The 15,089-nt window shown below is 41.6% G+C and overlaps 1 protein-coding gene across 3 annotated transcripts in view; it reads left to right on the plus strand.

Moving 5' to 3' along the window:
• The window catches only part of DPP6 (dipeptidyl peptidase like 6), a 1,283,113-nt gene that overhangs the window by 401,820 nt on the left and 866,204 nt on the right, over window positions 1–15,089 (plus strand). Inside the window, exon 1 of one of the 3 annotated variants that reach the window (XM_075271527.1) lies at window positions 767–1,767. The exons of the other annotated variants lie outside the window; for them this stretch is intronic. Coding sequence (XP_075127628.1) covers window positions 1,576–1,767 — 192 coding nt within the window. The 5' untranslated portion in view covers window positions 767–1,575. Of the gene's footprint in view, window positions 1–766; window positions 1,768–15,089 lie in introns of those variants that run through there. 3 annotated transcript variants of the gene reach the window in all.

Genomic DNA, 15,089 nt, shown 5'->3' on the forward strand with positions numbered 1-15,089 from the left:
TGTATTGACTCTGTATAGATTATGCCTGCCTGTTCTGTGACATCATTGTGTAGCCTTCATCTGTACTGTGACATCACTATTGTACAATGCCTGTACTGTGACACCACTGATGTATGATTCCTGTTCTGTATTGACACTATGTAGATTATGTCTGCCTGTTCTGTGACATCATTGTGTAGCCTTCATCTGTACTGTGACATCACTATTGTATAATTCCCTTATTGTGCCATCACTGTTGTATGATTCCTGTTCTGTACTGGCAGTGTTTAGCTTATGCCTGTGCTATGACATCACAGTTGTGTAGCTCCTGCGTTATACTTTGTGATCACTATTATGACATCACTATGTGCATTATCCCTGACTATTCAGGGAATATTCGTAAACCTCTCCTGTTCTGAAGTGGTCCTGATATAAAGCCGGGTCCCCATCCCAAGTTTTGCTGTGTCTTCCCATCTTTACCTGCTGTCATGATTGCGCAGAAAGTGCTGAATAGATATTTTCCCTGTCACATACGCCAGTGACTCGAGGCTGACACTTCCATTCAACCCTATTCAGTTGCGAAACTTTTTTTTTTTATTTCACGTTTCAGCGAATGATTTGCCTTTCCATAACACATCACTGGCTGGTGTCACAATATGACTTATTCTATTCATTTTCCGTGCGGGTGCAATTGGCGCGTCCTTCAATGCTGATGCAGCTGCTCGTACAGTCACATCATCTGCAACATGTTTGTATTGTGAGCGAGAAAGAGAAATGAGAGATTACAAGGAGCAGCCAATGGAGGAGGAGGGCAGAAGACGCACGTCTAGATGTAGCAGTGCTGAACTGTCATGGAGCTGATTATTTGCGCATCCTGATAAGTTACCGTTTACCTGCAGTCCTATGTAGAACTGCAGATATCGTGACATGGCGATGAGGTGTGCTAAAGCTCGGTTACATCTGTAGTGTTAACCAGCGCTAGACATGCGGTGAGAATTAGCAAATAGGTTTCAGCACCACGGAGAGCTAGTGGGGATGCAGTTCTTCTCTGGTACGCCTCCCTCCCTCCCTCCCACTTCCTTCTGTCTCACTCCCCACTCCCACCCTCCTCCTCTCCCGCACTCCACGGCTTCATTTCAATCAGGTGGCTGTTGCTCTTCAAGATTAGTGAAAACCTAGCAGGAAAATACTCGCAACCCCCCCTCCCTCCCTCTCCCCATATACACAAAGGGAGAAGGGAAAGAGGCAACGTGCTCTGAATTATGTGTTGAGTCTTTGCGAGTCCTTTCACTCTGCCCCTCTATGGACTGTTGGCATGCCGCCTCCACAGCCAATTGATCGGACACCTCAGGCTGAAGAGTGATTGGGAAGCTGTTCGCCCCAGTGGTCTGTCTCTTATTAAATGCTAGTTGCCATCACATAAGGTCTTTGTCGGATGCTTTTTTTTACTTTGTCTCTCCCGGTGGGGCCTGTTTGCTTGTTTTTTAATTTTTTTATCCGTCTTTATCCATTGATTTGAAATAAAGGGTTAAAAGACAGCTAGCTTTACTTTTTTTTTTTTTTTTTCCATCCTTGCGTGGCTAAAAGGATTGACTTATGGCTTCGCTGTATCAGAGATTCACTGGGAAGATAAACACCAACAGATCTTTCCCTATGCCACCTGAGGCAAGTCACCTTTTGGGTGGCCAGAACGCCGAAGAGGACAATGCTGGGAAGACCTCACGCCCACCGCAAGAAACCCGACCCTCTTATCAGTACCAGCCACGACATGACTGTGAGGAGGAAGATGTAAGACGTTTGTTGTTATTATTCAAAACCCCCTTCCCCTTTAAAGTGTTGTGTATATTCTTGCTCATGATCTGTGTGTCTGGCACCCCCAGTGGCCCAGCCCCCTCCTTAAATGCCATTGATAGGGTTTCTAAATGATTAATTCAACGCTTCGGGGTTTCTTGAGGAAACCAAGTCAGATTTGTAATTGCCTGTGTTTTACTGATGTCTGCTCCATTGCGTCTTTTAATGTGAACTTCATTGATTAGCCACCGATGCGGAGTGGACGCAAATATCACACAAGTCAATCTTTAACCCTTACCGTCAGGGTTAACAACGTTGGCCGGATCGTTCCTGGCACTAGTCAATCCCAACGCGGTCGTGTGCCCCAGAGGAGATAGAAACATAAACTTTACCAAAAAGAGATATTTCCTACTAGTCGAGGCATTGATTAAGAATCGCTCAGAAGGCAAATCAATTATTGTAATATATTCCGTGCTAACTAATCCCAATGAGCCTTACCTCCTGGATATGTGAGACATATCAAAGGTAGTATTAGCATATCACCTTAGTAACCAGTGACTCATCCACAGACCCCGTTTTGGGCTAAAGATTGAAACGGAATCTCTAGGCATTGATCATTGCTGATACATAATTTTTGCAAGGGCCTAGTGTACTTGTGCATTGTCATTGATACAGAACTGGCGGTGATAGGGTTAAGCATACGCAAACAGATTTGTGATCCACAACTAGTCCGCCGCCGCTGACACAAAGCAGACGTTACTGTATCGCTATGTTATGTGGATGCTTTACAGTAGACCTATAGACATTGACAGCAATGATACATGTATCCTTGTGTACAATGTTACAAGAATGTTACAATGTTACCCGTATTCTCCACTTATTGGTAATGCATTGCCTCCATTATGTATACGGTGGGTAGTAATGTATACAGGGATCTAAGACATGACATCTTATGTTATAAGAAACCTTAGTTGTGGAGCCGAGAATCCAACAGATCAGTAGGAAATATAAGCTGCGCTCTGCTATATGTCAGCGCCATATCATGTCCAAAAGTTATGTGGTTGGGTCTCACAATGGGGTTGTAAAGTTGTAACAAATCGTAACCCACCAATTACACATTTATTGGGATACTACATTACATGAATTGATACTTCAACAATAAGTTTAGTTATCGTAAAGCTCCTGCACTATCCGCGTTGCGTGCCGTGCCACGCCGTATCTCTTCAGTAGAGCAAATATCATGCAGAGCCAATGTTAATTTTATAGCACGAAAAACTTCATTTGGCACCTCCTACATCTCGGTACTGTCCTTAGTCTATATCTTTTACTATGCTAAGTTCACACCTGCATCCGCTCGGGGACCTAAAAAACGGAAACCTAATCCGCTTTCCCTAAAAAAGCACAAAAAATGCGGAAAAATGCTTGCAGGACTTTTCTCTCTGCATTTTTCAAGCGGATTTTGGGTTGGAACCCACGAATGCAATAAAGGCGCAGGTGTGAACGTAGCCTTAGTCGTGACTATAGGACTTACTTTAGTAACTTTTTTCTTGCGTTTCTACATGTTTTCAATGTTGTCTACTTCCCTATAGCCAAAAAGTTGCACTGGCCTAGTAAAATAAGCTTCTAAGTCATGACTACCATGTTGTACTGTATTGGGTGTTTTACCATTGAGAGCACAAGTGTCAGTATCGCAGCTTGGAAACGCGTGGGAGGTAATAGGTTGAGAGCCCATTGAGTATAGGATTGGGCTTGTGTCGTAAACAGTATATAAGTGTATTAGCTGAGTAGGTTGCAAGCAAAACAGGTTTAGCTCTGCTACATCTTTATAGAAAGGAAGAACCCATTCTATACGTATATAGATCTCAATGCACCTTCTTTATACTTATATAGATCTCAATGCATCTTCTATACTCCAGGATTCTTTGCAGTTATACTTACCGGTACTTAAATTTACCCCAACATAGGAAAGTGACACTTGAAACTGACACAAGATACTACATCTATAAAGTCTGAGCGGAGTTCCCCTTTAAATGTTCAGTTTCTTTCTATAACTCGTCGATTCCATTGAACTGGTCCCATGTTATAAGAGATTCTTACTGTATCCTCCTGTTTGTCTCCAGCAGGCGAGTAAACATGCCCTGTATAGAGATTATGTAGATTGGTCTTTTGCAGTCTGTGCTGTAGGTGGTGCTGTCGGAAAGCAAAGCGTCGACTATATACATATTTAGCATTATATTTTCCCAGATTTTTTTTTTATTTTCTGCATCTAGCTTAGAGCTTATTTTTAGTTTGTCAGTACGACAGATGTCTGGGGAATCTTCCTTTGATAACGGAGAGCTCAGAAGCAGCAAAAAAAAAAAAGTACATTTTCCATGCAAATTATTATTATTATTTTTCTTTTGGACGCTGTGATTTACACCATTTATTTGGGAAGAGGCAGAAAGTGCGCACTGTTCAGTTCTCTGCTCCCCACCAAATGCAGCTCAGTAAGATGACTAATTAGACTTTTCTTAATACGGCGCTTGGCACTTGTAGACTTCTTCTTTTACATAAAGCTTGCAGGGCAGAGGGCTAAGTGTTTAAGAATTATCTTATCTTATTTTCCATTAACTTTTTATTGATTTGGTAAAATGCTGCTTACCTAAGATAAAACATAGATACAATAACACAGTCATCTAACCTCAGCCCTACTGGTATAGTCAGGGTTTAACTGGGTTTTATGGTATTTTTAGGATGGTGACTTTAGTAGCGTGCAATCTGTGGGGCACACAAGGCACCATCCACTGATAGGGGGTCCCACGTCCCCTGACATTGATTGTTCTGGGCTAGGTTCCTGGAACTTCTCCTACTGATCCCACCATTGGTGCCTGCACCAATAAAAGGGCACCAGTAGGTACATATTCTAATGACCGAGTAGTGTTTGGTTAACACTTTTCTGGCAGGGTTAATTGGGAACCTTATGGCAATAATTTTGGGCCACTGAATGGTGATGGTAATTAAAGGGGTATTTCAGTTTCTTTTTTAACTTAATAAACTGTGCGTGCTCATTTGTCCATGCAGTGGAGAGTCTCAGCTCTGGTCCCTGGTCTTCCTGATTTTCGGTGTGAACGCGAGAGTATCCGCCAATCATTGGCTGAGGAGTGATGTTCTGTTTAAGGGGAGCTTCAGCGCTCAGTCCCTGATTCACTGATATACAGTACTTGAGTATAAGCAGAAAGTAAGCAAAGACTGGGAACCTCAATGGAGAGCCCCCCCCACACACACACACACACACACACACCACCAGACCCTCCAGCTGAACAGACAGGTTAAGTATGTACTGTTAAGTATTTTAATCCTATCAAGGGGTTAAAACATAATTTGGAAACCACTTTTAATCACCATATGGTATGTTTATTTGTGCAATGTAATATCTAGGCACTGTATGGTCCACCATAAAGGGGGCATCAATGGAAGGTTGTGCACAAGGTAACATGTAACCTATGGTATAGTAAGGCTGGCTTTGAGGGGGTTACAAAACAATGTACAGTCCTGTATACTAAATAGTCCTAGGCAACATACATGCAATGCTGTGGATATAAAAGGACAAACCCATAAAGAATGGCACCACAATGAAGCCAAAACATATTGGTCGCTATTCCAATCTCTTATTTATCAGTATTGTACAATTTCAGATTTTGGGAAAATATTCTGTGGTATTTGAACTAGATCATAAAATGGTCCATCTGTGAAGTCCAACATGTCAGAAACTGAATTGCTAAGGCTGTACCATACTATATACAGCACTCACATGCCAATGGGAATGTCAGCCTAAAGGAAAGGCCAGCAGTATCATTCCCAAGGGGTTCCTTTAACACCCCTGCCAATCAACTACAATACTTAAATAGACTATAGCTGCAATACTCAGCATGGCCACTCCTAAGCAGGTGGCGTTCACGTGTATAGAGCAGTGTCAGCAATGAAGAGGATGCAGCACTCAGCTGAGCATCAAGGCCCCTTTAGGCCAATACTAACCTGATTTTAGGCACCTAATGTACATGAGCAAGATGTTTTACAGACTTGTGCAGATGTTTAACTTGACAATGCATTCATTCTATAGCTATGACTTACATCATTATGTGCAGTATCTCAATAGTTAACATAAACCGCAATGCTCATAAGGCTTGTTCCTACTGTACATAGACATCTTACTAAGACAATGTTACTCTTTGGCACTGGACTGGTTAATATCGTCGTATCTGTATTTGTTTTACGTCACGTTCCGGCTGCTGAATATATTCCCATACAGCTGTAAGCAAATAATGATTTGAATGTACTCAGCTTTTTGTGTATGTCAACACATTCTGCATAGTGGAGGCCTCGCGCACAATAGGACTGTCATTCACATGTCAATCACACTCAGGATTTCATGACATTATTGCAGGGTGCTGACTTCCTGGGATAGTGAGTCAAAATACAAGGTCTTCATAGTTAGGAAGAAACACCTGCTGGTAGTCCGGGGGAGTAAGAGGGTGACGGGATCTATGTGCCTTCGCTTATCTCTCTGTGTCCAGCTTAAAATAAGTATATAGTCTTCATATAGTAACTTCACTTACTGTGGTTATCCCATATTGTTGGACTATGCCATCACCGACGGAATGGCAGGGGTCTGACTGATGGGACCCCCACTATCCGGAATATAAGGAGGATGAAGCACTTAGCCAATGCACTCAGCCACCGACTGTGCAATAATCTCTCAGACAGCTCCATTCACCTGACTGCGCTCTCCGCTCCCTGCACAGCGGGTTGTCAGATCTGCCGCTGTGCAGGAGAAAAGTCAAAGGAGCCTGGATCCCTTCAGTCTTGGGATTGATGTGAATCCCAAAAGTAAGATCCACACTGATAACAATACTATAGTATATACAGCAGTGATACATCAGATGGGAATATCCCCTTTAAGGACTCGTTATACATTGGGTATTAAAGGGATGTATCAATATAGTTCAATACCCCTGCATAGGCGTAAAATGATAGAATATGTATACTTACCTCTTCATTTGGCAGTGGAGAGTCTCCATTGGGGTTCCAATGATCTCCTTGACCTTTGACCTGACATAAATGATTCAGCCAATCAATGGTTGAGAAGTGATGTTCCGTGCAAACAGAGAATTATGGCTCAGCTTAGGGTGTAAGATCAACAAAGATGGAGCCCCAATGGAGACTCAGCTGAATGAAGAGACTCCATAATTGTAAATGATTTTTTAATAATGTGTTGGAGTACCCCTTTAATATGGAAATATATAAGTTACAAGAAAAAAACTGGCCATTCCATCAGTGACAAAACATCATTGATTCATGGGGCAACACGGTGGCTCAGTGGTTAGCACTGCAGCCTTCAGCACTGGAGTCCTGGGATCGAATCCTGCCAAGGACAAAACATCTGCAAGGAGTTTGTATGTTCTCCCCGTGTTTGCGTTTCCTCCCATACTCCAAAGGCATACTGATAGGGAAAAATGTACATTGTGGGCCTTATATGGGGTTCACAATCTACATAAAAAAGACTCATTGCTTGTACCCCCGGCTTGTGAGATGTAGATGTGCGGCACGTCATATTAACCAGATTAGGATGCTTAAGATGGGTCCCAATCCAATAGCACATAGTCAAAAAAAAAAGCTCAACACTCCCATAGTATAATGCAATCCAGTGTATTCTGATTCCTTCACGGTATGTGCACCAATGGTGACGTTGCGACCCTCTGGCTCTTCATCAGACTTATTGGTACTGTTTAGATGAGGATAGCTGGTACTATGTGGTGGTACATGTCTCCACTATCTTAGAGCATTACCGACGAGGTTACATATTTTACTATCTTGAGCCTCTGCAGGAGGCAAAAGAATTAGAAGACCCCTTTAATGGGTTTTATATCAGACTATGGAAACTTACAAGTTACAAGCAAAGATACAAGACCATTCCATGAATGACAAGACATCGTTGACTCATTGCTCGCGCCCCCGGTCCGTGACCTTCACCGACATGTCAGAAAACATTAGAGGCTTTAGTTTCTGTGAGATTAGTATTATGTGATGTGCGTGTTTCTATTATTTCATTTTAATTAAGTAAACTCGGTATTGTATGAGGTGCCCTGTTTATATGCAGAGATGCCGGCAGTGGTGTCATGGTGCACTTGGCATACAGAGCAGGAGCTGTCCAGGGTGCTGCACAGCAGACAAGGACTCTGCCTGAGCGCCTGCTAATAAAGGCGCACACGTGGACTCTCGCTTGACATGTCAGTCAAGACAAATTGGCTAAAAGCCACATTTTATGATTCATGACCTTGCCCGGTGACAGTCCTATAAATGGGCTGCTCTGCATGTAAACTCATTTTCTATAACATCTTAGTGGCAGCAGATGGAAAGATTATTTTATCAGTGAAGGTGAATGCCTTTGCCGTCACATAATAGCGGTACATTGTGCAGATGTCTTTGAACATTATACAGACCGACGCCGTTCACTTTTAGTCTCTCTTGTGTAAGTTTTTGAGTTTTAATATAATGAATTGCTTCGTAAATGAACTTGCACACGGTTAAATGAGACCAGTGCTCTATGCGATGGAAGCAAACACTGAATGTTAAACAGCTGGATGGAAAACCTGGGGATCCATAGTAGTTCTTACAAATCACCTCGCATAGGAAATGAGATACCTTTATACTGTGTCTGTGTAAAGCGCTGCATTAGACTGAACACGCTAACTCGTTCCTAAATGTTTAGGGGGTATTAGGTGCCCAGTGAGCGGTACCATAAGTGACACTTTGAGTTTACATACAGTCACTTATTAGCACCGCCCACTGGACTTCTAGGGTCATAAAGAGCAGAGGCTTAGGACAGCAGATTATACGGAATTGTTTCCTAATAACCTATATATTAATCTGCTCCGCTCCTCCTGCTCTATACCGTCCTACTTGTATGTTCAATGTCACATTGTCCCCTTTTACAATGCTGGTTAAAATATATTTCTCACAACTCTGTTATGTCTGTCCGGCTTATGACGACCTTCCCTTTAAACGTAGAAGCTCAGATCAACCCTTCCTTTTGATTTTAATGGAAATAAGTCAATATCTGACCCCATCAATAGCAACTAGGGTTGAGCCGATCTTGACTTTTCAGGATCAATTTTGAAATCCGATTTCCGATCATTTTTCATTCGAACCTGATCTCGATCCCAATTCTGATCCCAATGCAAGTCAATGGGATTTTTTTTACTAATCGGAGATTGGATTTTAAAAACAATCCTATTCACTATACAGCATGGAATCTAATAATTGAAAGCTTTAATTGTTAGAATCCATGCTGTGTAGTGATTTTTTTTTAATCACTAAGTAGCCAGAGGATTTTTTAAAATCCTATGGCTACTTAGTCCCCCCTGGTGTAGACTTACCTGCAGAGATGGCTGGTCCGGTGCCCGGTGTTCTCGTTCTTCTTCGCCTCTCTGCCCCCTGCCTCCCATTTTAGGAGAGTGTGGGCGGGTTAGGAGAGTGTGGGCGGGTACTGGGAAGGTAGACGTTACGTCTCCCCGCTCTGCACACTTTCCTAAGCCACAAGCCCCGCCTTCTTCCTAGCTCTTTAAACACCTACCTGGGAGGTGGGGGCAGCAAGGCGAAGAAGAACGTGAACACCGGGCACCGGATCAGCCATCTCTGCAGGTAAGTAGCTAATAGAGATGTTAGCTAGTCTCTCATTAGAATTAATGGATGCAGCTGGCACGCAGGGGCTTAAGGCTGTGTGCCGGCTGCTTCCATCCATTCCTATGGAACCGCAGCGAAGCCTTCACACTGAGTATATACTCCACTCAGAATGAGCGGAAGGTATACTCAGTGTGAAGGCTAACATTGTAAGCTTTTCCCACAATGCTTGGCCAGTAGCAAAGCATTGTGGGAAATAATCACCGATCTCAATCCCACCTAAAAAGATTGTGTTCGGAATTCTGATCGCGATCATGAAATTTTCTCGATCGCCGATCGAAATCCGATCTTTTCCGAACATGATCGCTCAACCCTAATAGCAACTCATCCCCTATAGGATAACAATGGACTGGATTCCTAATGCTTATTTCCTTCAATATCTGCTATCAGGTGAATATAAGGCTTCCCCTTTACAGAATCCAACTCAAATACAGCACCAAATTCAGCCATGTGAACACACCCTTGGGGTAAGTTCACACAGTCGAAATTTTGAAGCATAATCCACCCTAAATAAATCAACTTCCCATTTATTTCACTAGACATATCCTGACGATCCTCGGACTTCTGGACCGTTTATTAAAGTGAATGGATGTAGGGAATCTTTTTTCCAATGGCAGAAGCTTCTGAAAAATCCGCCATGTGAATTTCCATTAAGGCTGTAGCTATACGAGAAATCACTAGGATGTAAGAAGTTCCTTTCTGAAAAGCCGGGTCATGTCAGCAGTCATGGCCAAACATGACCATGTGAATTGGCTCTGAGAAGTTTACATATGCCGTACATTGGGACATGGGTGACAAACAGGACTATTAGATACATTTGTCAATCCAAACGTTAAGGTTCCAGTGGTTACCATCCACGTTAACGCTTCACAGAATTTGACAATGCCGGGAAATGTTAAAACTAAGTAAAGTGATAAATAGTTTGCATTCGTGATCATAATTAAAATCATAAGACGTATATCCTGGGAATGATAAGGCCGTCCCATTCCATGTTTCCTATTTGCATTGTATAATTAACTCTATGAGCGGCGTCTATCACAAGAAGATCTGGGAAGCCGGGAGAACAATATGGATGGCGTGAGAGCATTCATTTGTAACTGTGACAGTGGTGCTAGTGCCAGAGAGCAGAAGATTGATATTATAGGCTTCATATGTGGCTGACAGAATTTCCTGCTGCCCGCTGTACAATTATCATCCCATCATATATAGCTTTTCATTTTTGTCCCATTTCTTTGGGATGTCATTTTGATTTATAGGCTCAGTATTTGCTGGCAACTGGTTGGCTGTGCTGAGTAAGATGAACTTCCCGACTGTCTCTTACCTTATCTCTTAAGATTACATTTGTAGGCCATGGAAGCGCACTACTTGATGGTAACATGACTTTCGGTATGTTGAGAGTTTTTTTAATGATTTGTTGTAATGTTTATATGCAGAAGAAAATAATAGCATATCTCTAAATGGAAGAATTCATTGGTTATTCAGCTCTGAATGGGCCAAATACAAGCAGCCGATTGAATGACAAAATGAAACCTAAAGGGGTTGTTGGGTTGAGAAAACTTATTTTTATATCTACAACCCTCATCTATTAGTCAAATAGCAACTAAGGCTGCCTTCACACAGAGTAATGCCGGGTTTGTAAAAATCCTCATTCACAGCCGTACACGTGAGCGCTGCGGAAGGCTCCCGAACACTTCCCATTCACTTCAATGGGAGCACTCGTAACGCCGGCTTTACGAGCGCTCCCATTGAAGTGAATGGAAAGTGTTCGGGAGCCTTCCGCAGCGCTCACGTGTACGGCTGTGAATGAGGATTTTTACAAACCCGGCGTTACTCCGTGTGAAGGCAGCCTAAGAGTGTTCAGTTGGTACCAAAATATTGATACACAATATCAGATCTTAACCCGCACCCCTTCCTATTAGGCTCCTCTTCCAGTAGTTATGGTTTATAATTAGGAACAGGGGCTCTAATGGGAAGAGGCACGGGTTGAGATCTGATATTGTGCGTCGATATTTTGGTGGGATTTTTGTAAAGTTAAACTACACAGCTTAAAATGCACCAAATGTATCATCCAGCATCAGGCACTGTGATAAACCTGGTTTATTGAAGGCCTTAACTAAATTGGAGATCAGTTAAAGGGGACCTTTCACCACCTCCACCAACTTCAACTTTTTGCATTCTTCAAAAGTTGATGCTCCACTGTTTCCGGTGCAGTTGGAAATTTCATGTTTCTAAGTAATCATTTAAGAGGGCCTGGGTGTCTTTCTCGAACAGAACAATATTACAGGTCATGGATTCTAGATTTTAAGGACACATTGATCTAGGGTTTTATACTGACTACCAGATTGGAGCCAGAAAGGATTTTTTTTTTTCCCCTGAAATGGGGCAATTAGCATGAACCTCATGGGGCATTTTGTCTTCCTCTGGTTCAATACTGTAGGAACCCTAGGGTTATAGGTTGGACTTGATGGACTGATGTCTTCATCCAATCTAATCTACTATGTAACTATGTAATTTCTCTTATTTTCAGCACCTTATATGCTAATTAGATTATTGACTGTCAGGTGGGCGGTCCTGGGCTGGTGTAAACAGATGGATCACCCACTTGATAGTAGCGAGCTAGATAATCATATCATGTTTTGAACTTTTTATGATATGTTTATTTTCTATACGATAACTTTTTTTTATTTTGTCATATCCCATAAGGGGACTGGAACCTAGTTTCTGATTCCCAGCTCAATATACTGCCCACAGTATTACATGACCATACTATAAGTATATTGGGTGGTTAAAGTAGTAACAGAGATGTTTACTCAAGAATGGTAGGTCCTACAGAAAAATCTCCAAGTATGTCGGTATCAGTAGAGCTCCACTTATTGAATGCTGTGAAGAGTTGGAGTTGGTGGAGGTGGTAATAGGTCCTCGCTAAGTGGGACTGCTTATGTAGGCAGCTGACAAGACGTCCAGGGAAATGTCAGTTTGTTTTGTTACTACTTTATGTTGTATATCTCCAGAAACATTTCCATAAAGATTTTGCTCTTTGATTGACTTACCATAAATCTTCATAAATCTCCATTACTAGTCATAAAATTGTCAATTTTTAGAGTTATTCCATAACAAGCATTTCTCATCTATCCACAGGATGGTTGATACATGTATGATTGATGGGAGTCATAGCAGTTACAGCCCACTCATCGCTAGAATGGAGGTTTTCAGTCTTCTCTTTCCTCATTCTGGAGCCAGTAGAATGGACTGCTGGTCATGCATGATCCTGCCTTTATTCCTAGTCTATAGGATTAATGGAGATAGCCAAGTACATTGTTCAGCTATCCACATTACTCCCTTGGACATTGAATGCAGTAACAGGACACACGCATGACAATGGTCCATTTAAATGTCTCTGGAATGTGTGGTTCAGGACTCCTGTCATGGAGATCGGTGGTGGATCCAAGAGTTAGACCTCTGGTGATCATATTCTGGAGATAGGGAAGAAAATCTTCACCCTGCTAAGATTAAACCCTCACTGTTCAGTTTGCCTCTTTGTATAGGACATCATTTTTAAAAAGTTGGATAACCCCTTTAAGCAAGCAAAACATCATCATGTAACTGTCAGCAGAACATTTAGGCTTTGATTTATCATGTCTTGTCCACTGAAACACTGGTGTACAAACCAAGAAAAAAGTTGCAGAACAATTGTGAATTTGTAAGTTTTTTGCCATTTTTTTCAAAGGGGACATCATGGGGCCATCGGACCCATCAGGCTTCATATCATTTATATCAATTATCTGATGGAAGAAATCTACAGCAGCTCTACTTTTTTATTTAGCCACCCGGACCCCAGAACACGCCCCTAACTTATGACAGGGCATGCACCACATCATAAATTAGGCACAAGCTCAATGAGGCAAGGATCGTCCAGACAGGCCTGGATAATGTCTTACTCTTGATAAATCAGTGTGATGTCATTATACACTATACATTTACAGCATGGTATAGGATATATACATCATAGTATAGACTACAGAAGTGTATAATGACACAAGTCCTACTAGTACATCTGTGGAATAAATCCAGAAATAGACGGTTATCTCATAGAAACTAATTAGCAGAAGACGGAGATGGCATCGGCACATTCAAGGTGCTCTGAAGACTCCGGCAGCTTAAGGGCAAATTTTAAATGAGCGCCCCCATAACCTTATTAAATGAATAGGAAACGGTATCATGAAACGGAAACTGTATCTGATGATAATGACCTTTCCTTTGTTTTCGTCACTAATATGCAGTGGTGTTTCATTACAGAGCCGGATCACTTCTTAGTATTATATTACCTTATTTGTTTTCCTAATGACATCTATATTTGGCATTGAGCAAACGATTTATACAGTTTTTCTTTTTTTTTAAATTGGTTATATTCTGGATCGTGGCAAAGTTAAAGTGTTGTGCGAAAAAAAACCCACAATTTCCTAGGCTCAGAGTAACAATGTCTTCAGGGGAGCTGCTAACACGTCAGTATAATTCTTAATTATAGTAAGAATCCGTTCACACCATGGTCAGAGGGTCAGCAGTGTTGGCAGATGTGATGACACAAATACAGATATATACAGCCCTATTCTGTGTGTCCAAGTGAGAAAAGCCATGACGGGTTTCACCTTGTAGTAAGTGGCGAGTTGCAAGTTCCGTTTATAACCTAGTCTTACGCTAGGTTCACACTCGCTTATGGTTTTCCGTTTTTCGGGTCTGCTTAGGGGTCCCATAGAATGGAAACCTAATACACTTAAAAAGTGGTTACCCACTGATACCCATGGACTATAATGAGGTCTGCTGGGTTTCTGTCCAAAAAAACACGGAGAGAAAAATCCTGCTTGCAATGAAATCTAAAAAATTTGGTATTCATTTTGGATTTCCTCAAAACAGTAGCATTAAAAGTAGGTGATTGACCTACTGTACTTTCAGTGACTTTAGCCGATCCTTACTAGCCAATGACATCTATAATCGGCTGGTTTGATCATTTGGTTCTCAGTCACTAAAACTAAGTAGCCGAGCTGATCAAAGAATAATCTCCTGGACTACGAGATCAAAACCATCCAATGGTGGTTGTAAGGTGATGCCATCTGCCATTGTCTGGATTACATGGGTACTCTTGGTCTTTTCAAAGTAGGAAAGTAGATAAATGGCTGAACGTTACCTATTGACCATATGATATAATACAAAGTGTCTATAAATATAAATATCTTTTTACTGAAATTGGAGCAATTTTCAAACTATTTGGTGTAAAAAAATAAATAAATAAAAAAATAAAAATCTAGCTGATTTGTGTGAATCTGATCAGAACAAATTTCAGTAGATTTTCCCATCTCTAATTATAATCTTTAGCTAAAACTTGTCAACTTGTGCTACTTATCCAAGAGGAAGGGTAAGGGATGTCACATCTGTATATTGGGATTATGACCAATTGTCTTCTTATAACATGAATCTTTTTTTGTACTCGAGTATAAGCCGAATTTTTCAGCCCAGTTTTTGTGCTGAAAAAGCCCCCGTTGGCTTATACTAGCACCCAGTATCTACTGCACCCAAAAACTCCGACCATTTCAATTTTTGAAATT

This window comes from Leptodactylus fuscus, chromosome 4 (genome assembly GCF_031893055.1).
Source record: "Leptodactylus fuscus isolate aLepFus1 chromosome 4, aLepFus1.hap2, whole genome shotgun sequence".
Classification (NCBI taxonomy): domain Eukaryota; kingdom Metazoa; phylum Chordata; class Amphibia; order Anura; family Leptodactylidae; genus Leptodactylus; species Leptodactylus fuscus.